This window comes from Phaenicophaeus curvirostris, chromosome 6, assembly GCF_032191515.1.
Source record: "Phaenicophaeus curvirostris isolate KB17595 chromosome 6, BPBGC_Pcur_1.0, whole genome shotgun sequence".
In the NCBI taxonomy this organism is placed as follows: Eukaryota; Metazoa; Chordata; class Aves; order Cuculiformes; family Cuculidae; genus Phaenicophaeus; species Phaenicophaeus curvirostris.
This window is the reverse complement of record NC_091397.1, coordinates 53,909,910-53,935,701: the sequence shown is the minus strand read 5'-3', so window position 1 is coordinate 53,935,701 and position 25,792 is coordinate 53,909,910. Positions and strand designations below refer to the sequence as shown.

At 40.3% G+C, this 25,792-nt stretch overlaps 1 protein-coding gene across 5 annotated transcripts in view; it reads left to right on the top strand.

Annotated features, from left to right (window-relative positions):
* CREB5 (cAMP responsive element binding protein 5) overlaps window positions 1-25,792 on the top strand; it is a 261,316-nt gene that overhangs the window by 179,506 nt on the left and 56,018 nt on the right. For all 5 annotated transcript variants that reach the window (XM_069860224.1, XM_069860223.1, XM_069860226.1 and 2 more), the window contains 2 exons: window positions 11,035-11,161; window positions 12,762-12,872. In XM_069860224.1, coding sequence (XP_069716325.1) covers window positions 11,035-11,161; window positions 12,762-12,872 — 238 coding nt within the window. The remainder of the gene's footprint in view (window positions 1-11,034; window positions 11,162-12,761; window positions 12,873-25,792) is intronic.

Here is a 25,792-nt window from a genome sequence, read left to right as displayed (position 1 = left end):
TTATATAGATTGGAGACAGATGAGCTTTGCAGAATTATTTTAGGCCTGTTTTGATTGAATGCCTGAGATGCATTTTCCAATGGAAATTAATTGCATTGATGTGAAAACAAATGAACTCCAACCTCAAAATTAGCTGCAGGCTCATGCTCAAACCAATGCTTAAAAGGGAGGGAGTGTGTACAGATAGTGGCTGGGAACTGATGACAATATGCACGTGGTTGAAAGAATAAAATAACCTTTTTTCAATGCCTGGGGTTTTTTTGCTATCTCCCTTAGAGTGCATACATACACAGGGAGAGAATTTTTCCCATGTATCTGTGGTTGTACACGACTGGCTAGTGGCTTTTACTAGCTATCACTTCTTCCCCTTGCATGCTGCTGGAAACCTTTGCTGGACTATGTTGACACCTAAGTGTCAGTGAAATCTACCTGTACTGTTTCTGTCATTGCCATTGAGAATTTCTGGAGCACACTATTCATTAACATATGCTGTTCTGGGAGACTTTATTAGCAAATAGCAGCTAACATAATTTCCACCCTTCAGTGTAATGTGCTGTAGCTATGTGAAAAATGTTGTAGGTTAATTTGGGATTCCTGTTTGCACGACAGATACTCTCAATCAGTGGCAACTCCATTGGCGTATAGGCTGAGAAGACAATGTGAGCTCTTTAAATAACAAGAGTAGTCAGCACTGCTTGGAGCTGATCCCTGTTGAAGTACAGCTGCAGCAGTTCTCCACAACTTCGTTCTTTATGCCTTGAGATTCACCTCTTCCCCGTGCTTCTCATCATTTGTACTAATACAGCTGTCAGTTGGGATTTTTAACATGTTTAAGAGATGAAGTGCATGCAGAGGTTCCTCCCAGGAAATGGCATGTATTCATTTTGATCTTTATGAAAGTTTGAAAGGAATCAGTGAAGTGAGTTGGGGGTTGGAAGAGGGTCACTGAAGATGTATAGCTATTTGGCAGCTCTAAGATATTTTTACACCTGGAGGTAACTTGCTAAACAGATAATTGAAAGCACACCTAGTGTATATACTCCCTTCTCCCTTCCCCCACTGCCACCCACTGAAACAATCAGCAGCTTTGAGACTCTGAGCACATTTGGGGCTGTGAGTGTCGTGGGCCACGCACAAGTGCTGAATTTCCTCTGGGCTGTAGAGAGATCTTGGGAGCATGTGCTGATGGCAGAAGTGCTAGCGAAGCAATAAGCATTAAAAAGCATAGAGTATCTCTATGGTATTTTTGTTCAAGAATGGGATGAAGAGCTGGGTTTTGATCTGCTGGTGATGTCATATGTTGTCTGAGACTTTTCCAGGCTTCTAATTTTCTATTTTACTTATTTGTTGCTTTTTTTTTAAGAAAGCATGCTTGTTTTTCTTATATAATGTCTTTATTAAAAAATTCCTACGATATATGTTACTTTTTTTAGCATTTTTGGTGTTGAGGGTAGAATCTAAATCTCAATAAATAAATCATCTTACATATATATACCTACTTGTTTTCCTCACTGCTGACTGTGGTCAAACTCTGCTTTCCATATTGCATAAAGCACAGTTGTCTCTTGTCAGTTTTAGACAGACTGAATGTGGCAGATGCTGGAGTGTTTTTCTCTTACCAAGACTGTTTTCATTAGTCAGTCTCTTTTTCTAGCAAAATTGTGAGCAAATTGATGCTCCAGGTCCAACCGTAGTATTATGGCTACATGTGCTGTAAGTTGTGTTGCACATGGTTTTGAGACCCCACAATGTTTGGAACCATTTGCTTTGGCTTTGTACAAGCTCTGGACTGGTGAAAATTAATGAGAAGCAAATGCATAAAGTTTTATTCTTTTTCATAGATATGGAGCTGAAGAAATGTAAAGATTCAGATAATTCCTTTGTTTTGCTGGGAGGAGGAGTGGGGGAGAGAATTGCTGGAAGCTCCTTTTGGGGTGCTCCGTGTCTTTCTGTTGACTACCCACAGCAACTGTGTTTCTGTGGTGATCTAGGTTAGGTGCCTGAAGTGAATTGGCCATGATCAGAAACCAGTGAAGAATTTAAGACCCGTCACTTAAGCAGCAATCTGGCATTTTAATTCCAGACCCTTTTCCCAACCTTTTTTGGGCACAATCTTCCTGCTCTAACTTTTACAGCGTTGGATGTGGGTGCAGCTGAGGGTGTGTTGAGGGAGAAAACGTCAAGATATGTTAAGCCATCTGAAGCGTAAGTCTCCATAGCTCCCCTCCATAGCACACGAAAAGATCAGCAATTACACTTTTCTTAGACACCTAGGAAGGCTAATGTCTCCGAAACATGGGGGCATGAAAATGCTGCTGCAGCATCCATCATCCTGTGGAGGACAGTAAAAACATGCGCTGTCATCTTTGACATTTTAATTGAAAAGAAAGCTTACACAGATTTCGACCTTAAGCAGTGTGTTTATACAAGTGTATACAGAGAAATAATCTGTCATTTCAGAGCAGGCTCATTGCTATAGGAGTTGATTTAGCAACTGAACAATCCAACATTAGCTCACACACCTTGCCTTGTTCCATGCCTCAATAATTTTTAGTAGAAATACTTTGCCTAGAGGCATGCAGTTATTAAAAAAGAGGCTCAGCTTGCTTAAAGTCTGGAATTATTAGCTCATGGTAACAAGCCTGCACTGGAGAAACTGTTGGTTCTTTGTTTTCATGACTTTGCTGTAATTCACCGTCTTATTTCAGAGACAAAATTCGGCTTTGTTTGGGAAGTTAAAAAAAATGAAAAAGAACAAAAAAAGAAGGAAAAATAAATCACTTAAAGACTTGTTTTTTTCAATTTTATTATAAAGCAGGGTTTACAAAGCTCTTTTATGTTAGTATTTCTATTAAATTGCCCTGGTCCAAACAATAAGTGTAAATAGAATTTTGAGAAATTTGCTTTACCACATTTCCAGTATAGGGATCTGTTGGTTGTGCATATCCATGGAGAGGTCTCCAAATACCCTCTTAGGTCTTTAAGACTAAAAGGAATGTTTTCCCCATCCTTTTTACATTTACTATTCTTTTCACATGCAAAGTTATGAAGATGATATAAAAGCCATTTCTACTGGTGTAACTGTGTTTTCGGTGGAGTCACTCGAGCAAATGAAGGCTCTAGCACCTCTAGGAAGCACAAACCAGGCACAAGAGTTACTTGGTATTCGGTTGTCACTTTTGTCTGGATGCTGGGGTTAGGTTCCTTCCCAACTGTTTAACCTGTTGACATTCTTCCTAAATGATCCTTAAATTTTCACATTTTCTTAGGTTTGCTTGCCAGACTAGAGTCTTAAGCCTGATCCTTAGAAAGAATGAACATGTTAGGAAGTGTTTGTGTAAGCTTTATTGCTGTTATTATTCCTGGTTTTAAGACAGCTGCCATTTGGTACATTTCTGTATTATTGCTACCATTCTCTTCAGTGAAAACTGATACACCTTTATTTGTGGTGATGCAAAATAATTTATTTGCCTGAATAATTAAGCTTGGTTCTTTCTGAGCTGGGAGACGATGACAGCGGAAGCAGTTTGACATCATTGCTTGCTTTTATGATCAGATCATGTTTATGCTGCAGTTTTTTGGTTTTATCCCACTTTTTTTCGGTTTTATTACAAGAATGTGTTTTTATATGAGCTAGTTCTTTATAATCCCTTGAACCTGCCTTCTGCAGTGTTTCCTTGTTTTGCTTTAACTATGCCATTATCCTTCACATATCATTTGTGAGTTCCAGCTGTGTGCATAACACTGTGCAGAACATAAACTTCTCTGAGGAGGTTATAGTATAAGAAACCATTCTAGCTTTTCTTATTTTTCTTGTAATGGGTCAGGCAATAAGACCCAGTGAAATATTTAGAGGGAAGGGAAGATTGAAACCAGCAGTTTCTGAGACCTGCAAGAGCCAAAAGGCAAATGTCAATGGGTTCTGTGAGGCTTCCAAGGACCTGCTGGTACTTTTACTTATGCTGAATTTGCAGAGGTTCCTTAAACATGTCCAGGAAATATAGGTGGCATTAGCACAATTGGAATTTGTAAAGGCAAGATTTATCATTTACTAAATTTTTAAATAGCGTTTGGCCCACTAAATACGTTACAGCAGTGAGTCTACTGATTTGTGAGACTTTTCTCCTACAAGCTCAGGTGAAAAGTACAGAATTTGGAGACATTTTTCCACAGGTTTATGGTGTTTTATGGTACATGTATCCATTCCAGGTCCTTATTTTTTTTTTTCTTGCTTAGCTTTTGCCTTTGGTTAGATGTTGTGTCCCTTGCAATTGAGCAAGAATGCATTTCTGATGGAGTTGCTTTGTTCCTAGTGAACAGCTTCTCACATGACACCAAGGGATACGTGAATTGAGAAGTAATATCTCTTTGCTTCCTTCTACCTCCATGCCAGTGTATAGTTTGTTATCTTAATTGTGCCACCTCTCCTCAAACACTTACATGGGCTTTCCTTTCACTTCTGAGTCAGGCTTCTTGTCTTTAAAAGTTTCTGTAGCTCAGCCTTATCTTATCTCAGCCCTCCAGTTTCTCATTAACAGTGTCAAGCATCACTTTCACTTTGCCACTGTCTTTACCATCAGCTAGTTTCTCTTTCCCAGGCTGAAATCTCTTCTTGTCCAACACTGGGAAAATACCTTAAGGTAACACATATATGAAAATATATGCACACTGTTTAGAAATCTCTACAGAAAGCATAGCTTTGTCTGGATGCTCTCCAAATCCTCTAAGTTATGACCCATGATTTTCCCTCTCTAGAGTATTGCCCTTCCTGTGTCTCAATCTTAGTTACTCCCTTCCTCTTGCAAACTTCCTCGGTCTTGTCATTTCTAAGCATACGAGTTAAATAAAAAACATACAAGAAACCAAAATGCAACCAAAGGAGTGCCGCTAAACTGTCTCCAATTCTTTAGTATTTTTATTTGCTTGTGTGTTCTATCTCCGTCTTCTACTTTTCATCTGTTTTTTTGTCTCTAGATTGTAAACACACTGTGTAAGAATTGTCTCTTATCTGTGTTTGTACAGTGCCAGGCTCAATGGGGTCCAGGTCTCGACTGGGACCTTTGGGCACCACCACCGTATAAATGTCTGTTACTGATAATAATAATCTACACACATCATGCAGATGTCTGGATTGTCTGAGAAATACAAACAAGGATCTTTACTAGGTTGGCAGGGAGCCATTAATTTTAGGTGCCAGTTTTCTTTTTCCCTGAATATGGTTTGGCTCTGTGAAAAACCTGGCGACACAAACCTCCCACTTCTTGGAAAGCTTGGCTCTCTGGTGATGCTGTGATTAAAACATCATTAAGCATGGCATACGACAGGTCAGGTGAGGTCCCTGCAGCTATGCAAGGTATTCCAAGTACTTCTCTGATGCTTTGTTGTTGCTTTCTTTTGTGTTTGTTTTTTCTTTCCTTCTCTGAATGACAAATGAATAAATTGAAACTAGACAGAACTCCCCTACTGTTTTTCTGGGAGGGAGCACCTCAGATAATGAGGAAAACTATAGTTGGATTGATAAGCTTAAATAATGGCACTGTGAATCAAACAACAGCAGACCAGCAACCAGGCAACCTCCTCCCTCCACCGTCTTTGCCCTTTGACTGTATTTTTCAAATATTGAAGGCCAAGGACAGAATTTGGGTCAGGTACTCTGGCCTCTGTTGCTGCTGTAGAAATGGTTTGACGCTGGTTTGTGGAATCACATGCACCAGTGAACTTACTTTTTATAAGAGCAATGAAAAATTTACTTGTGGCAATACGTGATTGTCCATGAGACATTCAGAGGATAGACCATAGCCAGATGGGCTTGTTTTCAGCATGGAAGGCTACTTGGGTACTTCAGCCTGAAAGCCATGCAAACCACATAGACTTACTGACATACCTTGGAAAGATCCAGGCTGGTGCTATGCAGTGATTGTTCCTCATTAAGTTGATTATGGTGGCATCTTCGCTGCTTTATTAACCTGTGTCTCCCTATTGCTTCTGCTTTTTCTTCCTCAGTCTCTAGTCTATAAGCTTTTTGGGGCAATACCTCACCCACAGTTTTTAAACCAAAGTTTCTAGGCATTGCTGTAATAAATGTATATATATGTACATACATATATATACATACATGCATATAAAAATGATGAAAGTCTGGGCAAGTCTGTGTTGTGTAACTGGAGTGTGGTGCAGAAATCCCTGAGCCAGTGCTGACCCAACATGGCAAATTGCCAGAGCACAACCAGCCACCTGTGGGCTTCTTCTGTGTGAGCTGGCTGGAGCTAGAGACCATAGAAAGTAAAGAAATTAGTTCCTTTGCTCTAGTGTAACTCCATATACTTATGGCTTTACTTTTTTTCTGTGCTGGAGCTAACTAAAGAGGAACAAACTGGATTGTGGTGGTGGTTTTCTTGCTGACCTTGCATGAGTGATACGTGCAGGTGAGTAAGGAGCAGGAGGGGGGTCATGGTAAGACCAATTGACCTGGAGTGCTTTACCATAATAGAAAACATACTGCAGTGATACTTGAAATAGCATCAGGCCTTCTGCATGTAGCCATGAATGGTCTAGGTCAGTATGAACCTAATCTCATGAGACCTCAGCAGCAAATTTTCATCTGCAGAAACTGTCTTTGAATACTATGAGTTAAGGGAAGCCTAGTCTTTTAATAGACAAATGTATTGTTTAATCATAAATTAATCTAGAAAATTGGGTCAGATAGATGTTGCATCATAGCAGACAGATTATTTGGTATTAATCAAGAAGCACATAGCGAAGTATATATCATAGATATTTAATTACATTAGTGGAGTTATCTTTAATCGTTGGGTAAAGTCATATGATGGAACCTGATCGAGTCACCATGGCTTAGCGGGGTACCGCCCATCTGTTTAAATGTTAGTAAGGATGACTCACAGTGTTAACACGACCATGCAGAGGGAGGAGAGCCAATGTGGTCAGTTACAGCAGCTTGGCTAACATGTGGTATTTTACTAAGCCACCGTAACATTATCCATCTAGGCTGCATACATCCAAAGAGATAGTGTACAAATGCTGACTGAGACCCCATGTTGTCCAACAGCAGGTTCCTGCTGGAACACAATGAAAATACTTAAAGTTGGGGAAAAAAACCAAACATGGATGGTCAGATTTTCAGTGAGGTTGAACAACTGCCAGTCCTCTATCTTATCTATCTTTTATTTATGGGCTGTTTGCCCAACAACCCTATTTATTTAACAACACAGGTGCCAAGGAATTAAAATCCTTCAGTCAGCAATATTGACTGACAGGCTGCAGGCAACACTTCCTCGGCGTTTACAGAGAGAGGAGCAAAGTCAACGTGTCCAACATTAAAAATAACAATTATAAACTCTCACTGACTTTCTTTGCTGCAGGATAGAAAGCAACAACAAAAGAGATTGTGTTGTCCTTGGAAGGAGAAGAAATATTTTAGACAAATTGAGTATCTCAGCCTGTACAGTTCTGTGGCTTTCATGCTCCCTGAGGTCTGTGCAAGTGAGTGTGCATGAGCATGTGCTAATCGATGACCTGTATTCAATGTGGAAGCAATAGAAATATCCATGAGTACTGGCCAATGTCAGGCTTCCCCCATGGAGAGCAGAATCTGGTGTGCATTATGTAGCACTTTTATTGGTGGCAGGAGCAGTGCAGTCTTTTCAACAAAAAAGGTCAGCCTTGAAGCACAAGGTTTCTCCGACTGCTCTGCACCTTTGCAAAACCACACTTGGGAACAGACTAGCAGGAGTATAGCAAGAAAAAAAATACCTGAAGTACTGAGGATTTTTTTTTCTCTAGCTAAGTGTAAAGCATAGGCAGACCCCCAAAGCAAAGCAGCATTAAGGGTGAAACTGGGGACAGCAAGGAAGCTTCTTTGCCATTTTAATAAATACCAATAATTCCCTTTTGCCCAAGTCCCATATTCCCAAACTCATTAAAGCAATTTGGGCATTTTTTTTGGCTCTGGAACATATAAGCAAAGTGCAAACTGTGCAGTCTCTTGAGAATCACTTACGCAAATTGCATAGGTCAGGCCAAAATAAGTTTCTGTCAAATAGCCTAACACCTAAGTTTATTATGAAACCAGTGAATTGTACAAAGGGTCTGTATGTGGGACAGTCTCAGAATGAGTCAATGGAGGGGCTGTTGTCATGGTACTTGTTTTACTTTCGTCCCACTGAAAACTCAAGCAATACTCTTATTGAATGCTTTGCTCCTGTTAGCCAGCACAGTTCCCGTAGTCTGTTTCGAAGCTGGTGGACCTAAAGGGCTGCAGAAGTCTGGTGGGTGGGTCAGTGCTAACCTCTGCCTCCTCCTAGGACAGACACGAGAGTGCACCAGTGCTTTCTCCTCTCCTGTCCACTCCTTCTTGCTGCTCTCCTGGGAGGAAATTCAGGATGCCTCCCAGGCAGGGGTGTACCACGCTCTGTTCTGCTCCTCAGCCCCCACAGTGTGGGTGTCTCAGTCCTTCCATCTGGCAGCTGTCTCACAGACTTTACAGGACAAGATAGGGAAGACCTGTTTGAACTTGTTGTCTGCTGCTTGGCAGGGCTGTAGTCGCAGTGAGGATGGACTGGTGGAAAGTGGACTCTGCTTGTGTGGGTTACCATATCCTCTGCAAACAAAACTGACAGTTCTCCTCCATTCAAACTGGTATCTGCTGACTTCTTTCTTTTCAAAGGATCACTGAATCTGTGCTTTTGTGCTATTTTGACCCTCTCCTAATGATTCCTCTTGTGTGAATGAGCGCTGGTGCATGGAACAGCTGTGTTCTGAGTGGAGACCAGGATGTGGTAGGGGCTGTGTACTTGAGGTATTACCTAAGCTCATTTTTCCTGCACTACATCCATTCCACTTACACCACCTTCACAGCTCTATAGACTTAGCCTTGTGCTGAGCTTACCATAGAGTCCCCTGTCCCAGAAGCTGTTTCATGCTCCCTCACAGTGCTTCTTGTACCCTCTCACAGGGCTACACCACGTATTTGGGAGACAATGTCTTTGGGGGGGTGTGAAGATGTAAGGTACATCATATTCCTGCATCAGTAGATAACCAGGGAAGCATGAGAAGAGCTTCTTGTCTGGATCAGAGATACATTTGTTGTTGTTTGTTGTTGGTTTGTTTTTTTTTCCTCCCTCTGAATAAGATCTGTATGTGTCTGGGAGGATTTTTATAACATCCTTCAAAACACAGGCTTTTTCTCTCCATGGAGAACCAAGACAAAAGGATGGGTTCAGTCATGTGCAGCTGCTAAAGAGAGGGCAGCTGAGGGCAGAGGGGTGGGAGAAGCAGGGGCAAGGACTTTGATGTGCCATTTGTTGGTACAGAAATATTGGGGGAGGAATGGGCTTGAAAAGAGGAGGGTTGAAGAACTGAAAGTCCAAGGATGGGAAATACTGGGGAGTTCTAGGGAAGAGGGGATTAGGTGGTTTGACCTTTGGGCAGATGACGATGAGACCTGTAGGTCAGAAGATGCTGGTGTTCATTTGGGAGCCTGGACGTGGTGTTCTCCATATGGGATGTCTGTGAATCCTGTTGGTCACAGCCTTTGACCTCTTCATTTATTGTTAGATAAATGGAAGTAACAGCTAAGCTTGGAGGAGGGGTGTATGTATTCATGATTGCTGATATCACTTACATTTGAAGGGGCAAGAAGTAAAGCCCCGTTATTTGATGTGACTCAGTTCAGACCAAGTGGGAGAAACGACTGTCTTTCCCCTTGCAGCTCTGAAGTTATGACTTTGCTTCCCTGAACAGCCCTGCCTGATTATGAGGCTTTCATGGCTGGCTGTGGACTTGTCACTGAAGCAAGGGGTGCTTCTGCCAAGGCTGAAAATCAACCCTGATGTTCAGAGGCACCAAATGTCTTCAGACTCTTTCCATATTCCCTGCCTTGCAGAGGCTCTTTAAACACCACAGCTATGTGCCCTTCTCTCTGTTCTTTTCCATATCTTTAGGAGTATCTCTGCTGCCTAATAAAGAGTAACCCATGTATTATTCCACAGAGCATCCTGCTTTGTGAGAATATAACATAGCAAATTGTACTAACGATATTTGTTGAGGCACTATATGTGAAAGCTTTCTTGTTTTCTTGCTTTATTAAAAGATAACAAGTTATATTTTCCTCAAACTTCAAGCAACTGATATTTTCTTCAAAACTAAAAAAAATGCCAACAAACCTGTTTGATTTAACTAATTCCCAAGACTACCTTCTTAAAGGCTGTTTTCAAGTAGTCCCAGTTTGTTTAATCCATTAATTTTACAATTATTCTTCTTTGTGAGTGGACCTGCTTTCTCAAATGTACCGTTTTCCCTATGCTGTACTTAGAAAAATCCTTCTAAATCTTTTTAACTACATTTGCCAAAATAACTCGCTCTGCTTTTTGTAGTCAATACTTTTTGCCTTTACAAGCTACTTAATTGGAATGTAATTTTGCTAATTTTTCTCCCCTCTCCCCCTGACATGTTCTGTGCCCTGGTGACATGCTAACTGGTAAAATTAGGAACCTCACTTTGGAATAAAGGTTAGTAGAGTTTCACAGGACAGAACAGGCAAAGACAAACCAACTCATTTTAGAGTAGTTTATGTACATGTGATAACATTTCAAAATTGCATTTAATTTTCTGCCATAGTCTGCAAAACTATCATCCAGATATTTTTATTCCAGAGGACTGAATTTACAGCAAGGCACTGATGTGGCATGCCAGGAAATTTCACTGCTTCATCTGTAGAAATCTTTTGCTGGCCACTGTCAGATGTAGAGGTGCATAGACTCACATCGGCTGTTATGTTTCCATTCACGTTCTATCCAATGAAGTATACTGCTGCTTTAACCGATAAATAGTAGAAGGAAGGTGATTCATGTTTCTTGAAAACCTTCTGTTCTGTGGATTCATGCAGGACAGGACAAATGCTGTATTGCCTTATCTGCAACTGCTTGTCTAGAGTTGCCTGTGCCTAGCACTGGCTTGCAGAGAAAGGATTGTTTTGGTCTCTGTAGCTCATCACACCTTTCTTTCCTTTTCTTCTAGGCCTGTCCCAGGTTCTCTGTCTTCACTACTGCACCTACACAACCGACAAAGACAGCCTATGCCTGCCTCTATGCCAGGAACCCTGCCTAACCCCACCATGCCTGGATCTTCTGCTGTTCTCATGCCTGTAAGTTTTTTGGTTTCGGAGGGAAGGAAGACTGGTTATTTGCTTGATTCAGCCTATGCAGAGGTTAAAGTCTGCTGGATTTTCTAAGAAATCAAAGTGTTTTGAGTTAAGGAGGCGGGACCTCACTGCTGCATCTTACAGAAGAGTATTGCTGGTGCAGTTAATGGCAATTAGCGTGGGACTGAGTAGAAATGGTTTACATGAGACTACAATTTCTGGTTCTTACAGTTGGTCATGGAAGTTAGATCAGTATGTTTGCGCTGGAGCAAAAAGATTAGTTAGCAACTTATGAATAAGTCTCCCCTGGAATATCGACCAGGAAGTTCAACAAAAGAAATATGACATGTCACTGTGGGCAGTTTTTTTCTGGCGTGATTCCTAAGGAACTTGAAATGGAGAAAACATTCTGCTTCAGTGTAAGCTCAGGGGCTTTAGGTTGCTGCCAGGGTGTCCTTTGTGCAGCTCTACTTGCAGACAGGCAGGTGTGCTCTGGCTGAGAGTCATGGAGATGTGAGCATGGAGGCAAGGTAGACCCCTTTAGCTCTGGCTGCCCCGGCCACAGCTCTTGCACCACAGCCTCCTGAAAGGGCTGCAGAGGAGATGGCAGTGGGAGCTGCTCCTGTCCCATGAAAACAGTGAGGGGGACCTGACAGAGGCAGCTTATTCCTGCCAGCAAGTAGTGGGATATTGACCCTCTCCCCAGACCCAGCACCCACTCTTGATGGGATCATGGAGGATGTGAGTCAATAACTCACCAAAGGACACAAAAATAGCTAACCTGCTTGGAATAGCTCAGGAAGATCCAAAAGCTTCTTTCTTTCATGAGCCAAAGATTCAGAGGGCTGACCGAAAGCAAAATAGAATGCTCAGTTCTCATTGAAAGCAGAACCCTGCTTATCAACCCTACCAGTGACAAGCAGAGTAAACCCAGCTTGCCTGTTTTGGGGGAAGACACTCCAGGAAATTATGTTATCCAGGCCTTAACTGCCATTAGGTTTCATTTGAAAATTGTATCCCTCCTTCCCAACCTAGTGAGGTTGGCTTGCAGAAGGGGCTCTGAGTAACCACGAGGAGTTCCTCTTTGTATTTTGCTATCTGCAGTACATGAAAGCTTCCCTTACAAGACAGATGGAAAACTCTCCTCAGCTGAGCAGTCCAAGTGAAGGAAAAAGAGCCAATTCATTTTTGATAGACTTAAGATTGTAGATTTTTATTTATGTTTTTAACAAGCTAAGTTGGGCTGATCTGACAGGAGAAGCCACAACTTTATACAGTGATGCTTTTAAAACCACTTAACTCAGAGTGTTGTTATACTGAAAGGGAGAAAATCATTAAAAAAAAAGTGCAAACCTGGGTGGCTGCTACATTTGTTTAGTAAAGAACTCTTTTCTTTATAATTGGCTGTGAGTTTTCAGGGCTGATTCTGATGAAACACATGCCTGTGTGCATGCACACATGCAATTCACAACACAGACTGTTATTTTTCCAGTCATGACTTGAAGAAATAAAGCTGAGTCCATTTAAATAGAAACCAAGCATAAATTCTTGCAAATGTCTCCAGATGTTTAAAACCCTTCTTTTTTCCATTTTCTTTTAAAAGATGGAGCGACAAATGTCAATGAACTCCAACATCATGGGGATGCAGGGGCCGAACCTAAATAATCCGTGTGCTTCACCTCAAGTCCCCCCAATGCATTCAGAAGCCAAAATGGTAAAAAGAAATTTTTTAACAAATTATTTCAGTTTCTTATATTGCTCTTCCATTACCCAGACAGTGGGGGCTGTAGCCAGACACTGCTTACTTCATTCTTAGTCATACGTTATACTCTTTCTTAATATGCTGCAGTAAATTGCCTTTGTGCCTATGAACTTTCAAGATGTTCCCAGTCATAGCTGAACTCTTGGTAACAGGGAGCTAAGTGAAGGGTGGGATAGCTGACCCGTCCTGTGTTAAACAGGAATTTTGGTGCAGATTAGTAGAGTTTAAGCAAATGGTCTGTCTGGTTGTCTGATAGCATCTGTGCTCCCCAGCTTAGCTTACAAAAAATTATATGTTAATAAAGAGTGAAGTAAAAAGTGTCTGGTGTGGAGAGAGTCTATATAGTCATTGTTTGTTCCGGACAGATGCATGGTTTGTGAAGGTAGTGGCAGTGTGAGAAAAGCAGAGCAAACAGTGTGTATAAAACTGGGATATTTTCTTTTGCTTGAATGCAACAGAGATGTTGCCAGCAAAGAGAAGAGTCAGAATTTGGGCAAAAATAGTTTATTTGTATGAGTGAAATGTAAAAGGGTTTTTATAAGTTGTTGTATGTCTTACAAGTCAAGGCTTCTCAGGCATATGCACAGGTATAGGATTAATATATGTAAACTAAACTACAAGTGGGCATTTGTAAGTTTTCCCGACCCTTATATGCACTCTCGTGGAGGTATTCAGCACTAATATTCCTGAAACTAAGTTTATCAATGTAGAAACACTTAGGCTTTTTCCGTTTCAGAGCTGCCATTTGCTAGATAGTGGAAATACAAGGACAGAAGTTTGCAGTTTAACTCTGTAGGGTTTTTATCCTCTGAAGTTATCTCATCATAGTGGAAAACAGGAGTAACTTCATTGAACTTCATTCAGTGGCATTTTGCCAAGGTAAAATTGTCATAAGTGAGAGAATGAAATCAAGCCGACAAAGATTAAGCAACCACATGTTTTCATATATTTCTACTTTGCATGACTGGTACAACTTTTAACGTTGTTGTCATCTGTCCTGAGGCAAAGAAAAATATCTCATTGTCTACAGCTATGGTGCATGCAAAGGACTGTGGGTTAAAGAGCAACAACATATATGAGTTTATTCTGTCTTTGTTTTCTTAGATTGGAGAGGTCATGCCTTTGCCTCACTGTTGGTCTGGGTTAGGCTGTTAACCCAACCTCTGTTAACACCCCGTCTAAAACCACACTCCATAAACATGCAGCCAGTTGGCCAGAAGAAGAGCGATAGCCAAAAACGCTGGCTCCCCCGGCCAAGGAAAACCTGTGGTCAAGAGTTCTCTCTCTGCTGTACCACACAGTGACAGTGACATGCCAAATGGCAACAGCATCTGTAGCAGAGCTTGTTAAAAACTTTTTGGAATAGGCGACTGTTTTTTCAACTCAAGCACAGCTGAGCCAAGCTAAATACTCCTTGGCTGAATAAATCTAAAACTGGCATCTGTTTTGGGGACTAAAGGTTCTGTAGTTTACTCTCCCCTCGCTACCCCCGCCTCTTTTCTTACTGTAAGTGTGAGGCTACCTAAGACCAAGATTAAATTATCGATGCATATAGTGAGATTTCTCTGCTTGAATAGCTGAAACTGTACATTAATAGAAATCACTTTTTAATCTGGATAAGTGTGTTTTGTCCCTAAACCTAACATATGAAGCTGCCTCTTTCAGACAGAAATTGCTATCAGTTCCAAAACAGAGTATAGTGAACAGGGAGTCCTTTTGCTTCCTGGGGGCTTTCTGCTGCTCTTCCAGAGGTGGAAAAAGTATACATGCATTAACTGTTAACAGTAAGAAGCATAATTCAGAGCTTTCTTCTTTTCAAATGCGGGGTGTTCCTTATATCCTATGTTCTAGTTTTATACTTCACGTTTGAGCATACTTGTAATGTAAAAACACTCTTTGTTAAGCCAGCGCGTTGAAAAATATGAATCTATTAACAAAGTGGAAAAGAGTCAGATCAAAATTAATTCTTACATGTAAATTCATGAATTTTAAATGTGAATCATCTGTATTACAAGCATGTTTGTTCTTATTATTAACTATTTCACTTAACTTTGTGCTCAATAATGAGACTTCACATGCCCTGGCAACTTTTTTTTTAAGAAGTGGAAAATGAGGGTGCTTAGTACGTTGGTGGATTGTGCCCTGCATTAGGAAGGAATTTCAGATTTTCCCAGATTCTGCTAATGTTATTACTGATGGTGCATCCAGCACTGCTTCTGTTCTCTTTGGCTGGACCCGCTTTGCGAAGAATGTATGCGATGAACACTAGGCAGAGTACTCTAAGCTAATAGCTGCAATATCTGGAGAAGTTTGGGGGACTTTGGGTGTGATTCATAAGCCATCCAAATCCATGGCAGATGGATCAGCATTTTCTTTGTGCCTTCATGAGAGAATGCAGGAAAGGCTCCTCTAAATGCAGGACCCAGATGTGAGATCGAATCTGTCTGGCTTTATGCACGTGAAAGCATGTACCCGAGCAATGCAAGCACAATTTGGTACGTGACAGTCGTAACGCTATTTGGTGACTTGTATGACTCTGTAAAATAAATATGAATAAATAATACAGGTATGGATGCTGTGTGATACCAGTTTTTCTAGAGAAAGCAGACAGTCAGCAAAAGATTCATGCCCTTGACTGGTCTCTAATCAGCTTGCAGTAGGAAATGGAAGCCTAGAATGTGTGTTGAATTAACATGTAGAATGTGTGTTGAATTAATGTTTTTATAATATGCAGTTTATTAATATATTCATATTTTAATCAGCTTTTACTTACTGGCATTCATAGAAAGCCACATTTTGCAACCTGAGATGCTCTTTCCTGGTTTATTTTTTCAAGAAAATATTACTTCAAATAGTAGAGTATTGTAGATGACATCCCAAAACTGGTTTAATTTATCACAACAATCTCAATTTCCCTCACAGTGTGACTCTCAATTAGCTTATCACCTCGTGCTTTGAAACTGTCCCAGTAAATGAATGAGTGGACATCTAAATCACTACTGCTTTTGTCTTAAACTCAGATCTGACTGGATAAAATTTTCATGCTGCGCACCAAAAACACACACTGATTTTGTATTAAAAAATACTGTGTTGGCAAATGGAGGAAACATATAGCTATAAGTCCACGTTGTAAGAATATGCAGAATGCAGAATATGCAGGTTCAGTAAGGTGAGAATATTATGAACTCGAAATTGTTGGTGTTCCCTTTGCCTTAGTGTACTGCTTACATACAGTTTGTTTTGCAGTTTCAGAGTATCCGAGGCTTTATAACTCGGAAGTGCAATACTGTGTGGATTACCAGAGTGAAAGATAAATAGTGTGCACTGAACCACTGCAAGGCTGCATGGAAACATGTCTTTTCAGTGAAGCTGATGCATCTCTTTCTGAATTTTGCAATGCATTGATCTTTACCTGCAGAGATTTATGAGCTCTGAAAGGAGGTATAAAAACAGTCTAGCAGTGAAAATAATCCTAACTTAAAAATACAGCTTTTTTATTTGACTTGTTGATTTTTTTCTCTCACCCTCTGCCCCTCACTGGGTACATAGTTTTATAAAACTTAAATGAAATATAATAAGCGTTTGCTTTGCCTGCCTTCCTGACAGAATCTGTATGGTTGTTTTTTTCAAAAAAGAAAAGAAGTGATTTCTGTATCAGAAGTATGTAGGGTTGTGGACTATTGTTTTTTGCCTTGTATGTATTACTAGGTTGAACAGTAATAATATGAAAGTTAATTTGAAAGTGCCTATCAGATGTAAGAGTGAAAAAAAAGACAGAAATGAAAAGCAATAAATGAGTAATGAGCTTGTTCCTAATTATAATGGTAAAAGATCCATATGAACTGAAACTTGTAATTTACTTAAGAGTGGACAGCTTTGGCAGAGCAGGAGGAGCAAGGTGAAAGACATTGTAGTTAGCCAGTTGTCATCAGCACTAATTTTTATTCGACTTCATGAGAGTTAAATGTCCAGATCCTACTGGTGACTGTGAAAATCCCTGTCTAAGCATCACTCATCTCTCCATCCCAGCAGAAAGGTACGACTGGCTGCGGGGACCTGAATCCATTTTGTACAGCTGTCAGACAGGCTCTGCTTGCTTTCTTCAGAAACAACCAAGCAGGAACAACTCAGTGGTAGAGGTGACTGGCTTTCCTCAGAGTTAGATTTGGGGTTGTGTTTGGATGGAGTCTTCCGCTGCTTTGTGTTTTACAAATAGTATGTGTTCCCCTGCCTGTGAGGTGTGGTGGTTCAACTGGTGCAAAGGGAGAAGCTGCTGGAGTAAGCTCCAACCCCCAGCTCTGGTGGTTTGGTACTTGGCTCAGCCCTTTTAACAGCCATTGGATGCAGAAACAAGATCACTGCTGTAAAAGCAGTCGCATTCTGGCCCAGCTAGTGGCCTTGGGAAGGACATCCCACTGGGTACCAGCTCTGGGACCAGGTCTGTGAAGTTCCCAGGCTGGAAGGAGGCTGGCAGGATGGGTCTGGGCAGGATCGGAGCCACTGAAGCTCTAGGTGTAACCACTTAACCCTTCATGACTGAAGATATTCTTTTAGATATAATGAACAGTTTGAAGTCTATGTTTTCCGATCAAGCTGGCTGGGAAAGGAATCACTTTAATAGAGCAACACGTGTTACTTGAGGGCCAGACGGCTTTTCTTTGCACAGATTCTGGACTACTGAGCAGAAAGAGAAATTCTGCATCTCTGCAAAGCTTTCAACAGCAGTTGCTCATCTTGTCCTTCACAATAAAGTAATGAAAGCAGCAGCAGAAAAAAAAAAATCAGTGAAGCCTTCCAATACAAAAAAAGAGTTGTGACAAAATTTCCTGTGTCCCTACCGAGAAATGTTTTCAAGGAAGCAAATGTTAAATAGTTAAAAACCATGGTGCTCCTGCAACTGTTGACAAAACTCACTGTGCTGAAATTGTATCTCCTGTTACATTTGTGCTTACGTTTTAAAGTCCCCAAAGCCAACCTTCCAGTGTCCTCCTGATCTATGCTTTACAATCCTTCCTGGGCAGTAGCTTTGCCTGCAGGCAGAATGTCTTGCTGTGGATTAAGGTATTATCATGATGGGTGAAGCTAATGATATTTTGTTTTGTTTACTGAAACAGGACCTTGTACCCGTCATGCCTAAATGCTGAATTATGAAGTAGACTGGGTAGGAACTAATTCTTCTTAAGCTGTCAGTGGCTCAATAAATGCAATAGAGAAGGGAGCCAGTTCAGTTACTCATCACTGCTGCAAATATGTGCTGAATATTTAATTTTGCTTCTTCTGAGTGCATACAAATTGTGTTGCTTGTTGCAGATACAAGTTGTAACAATTCCTTGCATTTTTCTTTCTTTGTGTCACTTTATCCTGTGGTGATATTATCAGCACTACTTCCCGAGAAGAACTGGGATTTTTATTATTTTGTTTGCGTTGATTCAGTTGGGTGTTAAAGTGACCTCTCTCCCCCACACACCAGTCCTCACCCATTCTCTTTCCCTCTGTTTCTCCACCACCCTCTGTTTCCTCAGAGGATTTGCTGTCTTTGTAGATTTGTTTCTCTTTCTCCTTTTTCCTCCAGTGTCCACCCTGATTTTGTAACCATAGCAATAATTGAAATACAATCCTAATATTTGCTTGCTGTAGCTATCATCTAGCCCAACACAAGAACTGCTGGCTTTTGTGTGCTGTAACATTCTGAAACTTAAGTCAGATGCATCTGTATTTGTGAGGGTGACTAGTTTGGTGCTGAACCATCCCTTCCAGAAAAGGTTTTGCTTGTGTAAAATTCTGTGTCAGTGGGAGCTGGTGCAAGTAAAAGCAAGTCCTTGTAGTCATGAAGCCAGGGAAAAAAAGGAAATTATGAAAGTAAAAACAAGGTTGTGTTACATGGAAGTTCTGCCTTGCATAGATATATTTCAGTCTTTTGCTTGGAATATTTACAGCTTTCACTTTCCAAGATTTTTGCAAGAGCCATGAATCACGAAAGTTGTTTTGCACTTTGGGCTGTTGCATGTTAAGCCTGATGGTTGCTTGGGATGTACAAGTGCATCTTATGACAAGTGATGGGCTTTGAGGGGATGGTGTTAGATACCTTACCAGCTCCATATTTTAACCACCAAGGACATAAGAGCTGGAAGCAAAATTTTCATGCCAATAAATCTCTTCTTTATGGACAGGCTTAAAAAGCATTTTCTAAAAACTATACAGTAGTTAATGAAACAGTTTATTAATTATGATAGCATTCCTGTGAGATAAGTAATTTTAGACTGTTGAACTGAGAGAGAAAAGTGAAGTGACTCACTAGAGGCCACACAGTTTGTCAGTGGAAGAGCTGAAACAAGCACGGAAGAATTTCTGGCTGCCACTTCCAGAAAACAGAATTTCTATCTAAGTAGAATTTATGTATATGTATTTTTTCAAGTTAATATTAATTTTTAATATTATTAATATCAATATAATTGTTGAAATGTAGTGTTCTTTCAGGACTAGTAAAAGACTGGGGAGACTATGAGCTTCTCAAGCTTACAGGGGGTGCAGGCTCAAATTTAGGATCCAAATCCAAATGAAGGTGACGGTTTGTGTTTGGATTTCATGCCCCTGAAATTCCCTGAACTTTACTTGTGAGATTTTGGCTCATAATGACAAAAATTAACTGATCTTCTGAGACTTCTGTCATCTGAGATGATGGAAGCCTTGTGAGATCAGCTTCCCTGGCATCGTGACTTTCACTGAAATCTCAGGAGAGCACTTACTTTTCACATAATGTCAACCATATCCAAACCAGTACTAACAAATACCCCTGTAGAGCTCCTTCTCAGATCACAGGCATATTTGAAATACTGCTGCAAGCTGTGTTCAGTCTGAGGAAATGCTCGCAGCATTTGTTGTTTCTTCTGTCAGATATGGCCAGTGACACTTTTCAGCAGTGGGAGGGTTATATACTGTCTTCCAGCTGTTCATTAGTGTAACTTGTCTTATTTATGCTCGGAGGTAATTTAAAAACTGGGACACACTGGGTCTCCCACCCTGGAAACACTTACACAGCAAACTTTGCTCTGCTTGCGGTTTTTACTAGCAAATAGCTGGCCAGTAACGTTTATCTGAGATTTTAGTGGATGAAATGTTATGAATAGTCTTCCCAAATGTTCTCTTTAGTAAGACTTCATGGGATATATTATATTTAGTCATGTCCTCTGCGCTCTGTATCCTCCTGATATTACTGCATAGCTCACCTTACCGGATACCCCCCGTCTCTCCCAGAGGACCAAATCAGTCTTTACTCACAGCTTGTTGCTCGTGTACTTGAGGAGTGATTACAGTTTCTCTGACAATGTGGCCACCTCCAGATTACTCTCCTTTAGCTAGTTTAGCCCTATTTAGTTTACCCACGTTACAAAGAAAACAGCAAAATACTTGATGCTATTGGAATAACATCCCAGTAGTTTTGCAGAGGCAGAGGGAACATGGACTTTGACTAGCTAAAGATGGACTTAAAGATTTGACTAAAAGATTGTCAGTCTTCTAGAAATATAATTTAATGTATGCAAAAAATAATTCTACTCATGGGTGTGCTATATTTTATGCTATTTTATATGTTCAGGTCACACTGAAACCAACTCATTAGCATATTGAAAAAAATCTTCTAAAAATCTTACTTTAAGATAGTATCAAATTCTTCATTTAGTAACAATATCAGTGTGGAAGCACTTTAATTTAGGATTGTTACCTTGATTGTATTACATTTTCTTTCATGAAAGCTTGGTCTTTAAATTGTGTTTTTATAAATACAAAGCCTTTGTAAAATAGGAAAATGGGAGCCAGGATTCCTGTAGCTTTGTTTCTCAGTCTGCTGGAAATTACTTAAAACAATACAGCCACCTTTTTTACTGCAGCTCCTCTCCTGTTTTAATTTTCCAAAATAAGTGTCCAGAAACGAAGTAAGTCCAATAATCGGCTTAAACTGGAATGTCATACTTGTCTAGCATTAAAAAAATAGAGGCAACATTTTTGCTATACTCAAAGAATACTTTTAAAAATTAGCCCTGATCTTCAGCTGCACAAATTCATAAACTGCAAAGGAATCTATGTGGGTTTTGCATCAACGGAGGACCAAGCTTATATTTCTGAATCCCTTTAGGCAAGTTCCGGCCTTTCACAGTTTGATGCTGACAAGTAAGCATTCTGTTGGTTTTGGCTTTTGACTTTAATGTTATTCTTCTATTTAGAATACGGTACATATTTGCCATTTCTTTTTGCATACTGGTGTTTTACCAACTCTTCCAGCATCTTATATGAACTTTTTCTGACTTAATCTTTAAACTCTGCTTCCTATGGGTGTTCATTACATATTATTAAAGATAAATTATTTTCTCTAAGTCCCAAAATATTATCAAGAGATTTTTATAATTTATTCATCATGCCAAGCAGTCACTGGGAATTTTTGACTCTCCTGTACCAGTCAGTGACAGGTATTGGTACCTGTCCCTAATGATGTGTAATGAAAAATTGCCAGATACTTCTTTGAAGCTGATGAATGATTCATGTTGTTGTATTTAGGCCACGTTATTCTGGAATGCTGAAATTAGACTAAAAGCTACCTCTGAGTATACACGTGGAAACATAGAGTACATTTTTAGTTTCCCATCTGGAAATACATAGAAAGTCCAGGGCTATTTTCAAGTCACAAGAAATACTGTTATATTTTTATTATGGTATTTCAGTTCACACTCATAGTAATATGAAGAGTTTAGTAATGTTGTATCCTTAATACTGCCCTCAAATGCCAAGGTTACACATGAAGTCCAATGGGATCTAGCAAATGTTTAAACTTTTATTAAAGCCCAAAGCTCAAAATAGACTTTACTAGACCTGTACAAATTATTTTAAATTATGTAAATATTTTTAATATGTCTGGCTTCTGACAGAACACCACTATACACCAAAGTATGACATTTGCCTTACTGTGCCAAATTTTTGCTAGTTTTTCTTTCTTCCCAAAATACCTAGCATCATTACTGGATCTGACTAGAGTCTGCTTTATGTGCTGCTTGTTGTTCAGAAGAAATATATGTAAAGAGGATGAACTGTGTTCCCCAACTTTTAACAGAGGCTCTTTAGCATGAGGTTAAGCGTGGACTTTGTTTTGGCTGCCAACATCGCAGCCAGGAGATACCCTGGATAAGGGTGGGTGAAGTCTTGAACTGCTTTTCATTGGATGGACACGTACAGCTGCTCTGAAGGCTGGTGGTGGTGTGCAGTGTGTGCATGTGTCAGAAAGAAAACTTCATCTTCTAGGAATCCTCTTAAATTAAAAAATCCTGCCAACATATTAATATTTGGATGCATACAAAATCTAGACTCTACGAGTACTTCATTTAAACAAGAGGTAGTGGTAGGTGATATTATAAGCTAACAATGTGAAGAGCTCTAGCTCTGTTGGTCAAATGTCTGCAGGTGTTTGTTTGTGCACATATGCATGTGCATATTTCTTTTTCTTTTCTGTGGTTTTGATGTTTGTTTGGGGTTTTTTTCCCCCTTCTTCATTCCATGCTCTTTTACTGTGCAAGCATAATCTTATCTACGTGTACTTGGCTAGCTTTGTCCATCTGTTTATTTGTGGATTACCTTATCTTTAGTTAAGAAACCACTTTTCCTGAAATGCTTTTGAATGTGGAAGAATGATAAATAGCTGAAAATCCATCTGTGTTATTCAAAAGTCACTTACTAGCATTGAAGATGACTACCATTTGCACGAAGAATGGGAATTTTGTTCTCCTACATCAATTTTCAGAGTTGTCAGTCTTTCAGTTGATGTTAGGGGTTTAATTGGAAACTTGATCCATGCAGTGTTTGAATTGGTTTCATCAAGATTTCTCAGAGGTAGTCTAGGGCTTATGTGAAAACTGAAATACAACTGCATCACTGCTGAGAACTAAAATAGGAATGAATTGCCCTTGGTGAAGCCTGTGGTTTCTGGGATTTTCCAAGGATACCCAAATCCTTAATTTCAGAAAACAAAGTAGCTTGATTCCATTTTAAACATTTTAAAAAGTAAAACTTCCCTTTCTACTACACTTAAAATTCAAGACATGTTTATGCTAGTCTTAGTAAAACTGGTATATATGAAGCCAGTTTAATACTGCCCACAAAAATCCAAATAACGTAGCTGTGACTTGTAGTACCCATCCAGCACGTTCTTTCCTCCTAGAGGAGGAGCTGGGCTCTCCCTGGAGCTCCTGACCACCACAACCTGGGCCATGACCATCTGGATAAAGAAGCTCTACAATTCTTCACTTTACTAGTTCCCATCTTTGGTTTGTCCCCTCCACTGTGAAAACAACAGAGACCATAAACACTCACATCTTCGGAGCATGTAAGATCCTTCTGCAGAGATTTTTAAGGTCTCAAGCAGAAGTGAAGCTCTTGAGTTGCATGTGTGAAGGGATCATAAGCAGCCAGGAATAAGTAGTGGTTGTCTTTAACCAGAAATGCTGTGGATTGTGCCCAGAGCTACATTTCCCAAAGTGTTTTTCTTTAAGCAACACATTGCCAGCCTGCTGGCTGTTACAGGAAAAGAGAAATCGTGCATGTGGTTAGGAAATGACATTTGTCTAAAGTCATGGGCTACCTGCAGGTCTGTCTCCATCCTTTGTATCTTAGTGGGATGCTAAGCATCATGAGTGATGAACCACACAAGTCTGATAGTGACAGCATGTGTTCCAGGAGCCTCCCTGTAGAAGTCTCTGCAAAAGGCAAGGAGAGGAGCCCAGCAGGCTTCACCCAAGATCCAGGTACTCCTCATGTGGAGGCTGAGCAGCTATGTCCAGCAAGGAGAGAGAGTCTGCAGCCCTGGTGCTCCTGAAGTGAAGGAGCATATTTGCCATGTCTGCGAGGTGTAAAGCAAGATCGCTTCCCCCATGGTGTTTATAAAACACCGTGAGAGCCCAATTCTCACCGACAGATGTCTCCTGTCCCTTCCCAAGCCTTGGCAGAGGGTGGGCAGGCACTGGCATTGGGCTTTGCTTTCCGTGGGAGCACGTGCAGGAAAGCCGGCAGTCCAGCTGTGTCTCTGTGGCTGCTTCTCTTCTTTGAAGCAGATCACCCAAGACACACCTCTAAGCCCCTCTCCTCTTCATTTACTGACCCAGTAGGTAATGTTTGCATGGTATCAGTGAGCGCTATACCTGTCCACTTGAATCTCCATGTGGCATTTGATGTATCTCCCATAATAAATTATGTACTTCACAGAGCAATAACAATAGCTGAGATTCTTAGGATGAGAAGAGTCATGTTACCAGAAGTAACAAAAAGGCTGATTAAAATTAAATCGTAGCAGACAACAGTTGTGTTACAAAGGAAAGCTCCATTACAGCCAAGTCACTTTCTTTGCTAACCTCTGACTTATTTATTTCTCCTGCATGCTGCAGTCTGCATACTCTTTCTAGTTGTAATGAGCATTAATTGATTAGCTGGATCTATGAAGAGCTTGAGCACTCATGAGTACTATCCCAGTGGGTACACAACTGAATAGTTTATGAGGTAATTAGTATTTTAATGCCTTTTGTAATGAGCCTTTTCAGTAATGAAATCTCATGAGAACATTATTAGTTCATATATATTTCTTCAGACACAACAGAAGGTAAGCTAATGCTATTACGAGATTTTAAAGCTGGTTTATAAGATGTTTTTTAGTAACTTATTTTTGAATACTTGCCTTGGTTCATTTTGCTTTCTCAAAAAAAAAAAAAAAAAAAAAAGCTATCCCACTGCTCTGTCTCTTGCACTCCTCTTTCCTGACAGATTTCTTACACTGTACTGCAATTTCAAATAATTGGGATAATTTCTGAGGCTGCTGCTACCCGATCTCCTAGGCTCAGCTGTAAGTAAATAATACCATACAGGCTGAGCGTGTTGTTTCAGATGTGTTCTCATCCTGGAAAAAAAAACAATTCTGTGCCTGGCTGCACAGTGCCTTGGATTTATGACTGTGTCAAGTTTGAGAGAATGACCAACCTCTACAAAGCTTTGAAATGTCAAGCTGAGCTTAATTCAGGAGGCTTGAAAGCAGCACAGAGCTTGAAACCATAGAGGCAGTCTTACTTCACCTCCTCCTTCAGGTTCATTGGATGTGTCCTGTTTTACCAAGGTTTAACCCATAGTGGGAAGGACAAGTCCTGTGCCTTGAATTTTATTTCTGCAATACCTAAAAGATAATGGCTTCAGCGGCTTTTCTGGGAAGAGTATTTTGGTGTGTGAATGGCTCATTTTATCATTAGCCATGGGGACAGTACTTGCTTTTTGTTCTCTGGAGATGAGCAGCTTTTTGTCTTCTCATCTCTTAGGGCTCACTTCTTCCAGTTGGGAAGTGCAGTCTTGTTCTGAGTGGGACTACAACCACAATTAACAGCTCTAAGCGATACTGTGAAACAGCCTGGGCCAAAGGCTGAAGCATGTAAGTTTTGGAAACCAGTTTTATAAATTAGTTTTACGTAGTCTAGGTGATATATGCCTTAAAATACTTTGGAAACTTCATTGTAAGTTAGGGATGTACAAATCCTATTTAAGACTAGAAGCTCTAGCAGCAAGACTGTAAGAAATTCCCCTATACAGATCTCATTATGTAATGTAGGATGTAATGAGTCTAATTCATCCTTGGGGTATCTTTAATGGTCTCAGCACGGTTTCGCGCAGGCTGGATTTGGCCTAAGGACATGACCACCATAAAACCTGACTGTCTTCCACTGGTATTTCTCTGTCTGTCTCCAAAGCTTTACTGATACATGTCACTGCGATATATTAATAGCCTAGTACTTTTTGATGACTCTAAGTTATTAATGATGTGTGTATTGTTTTCTTCAAATGAATATGAAAAGCCACAT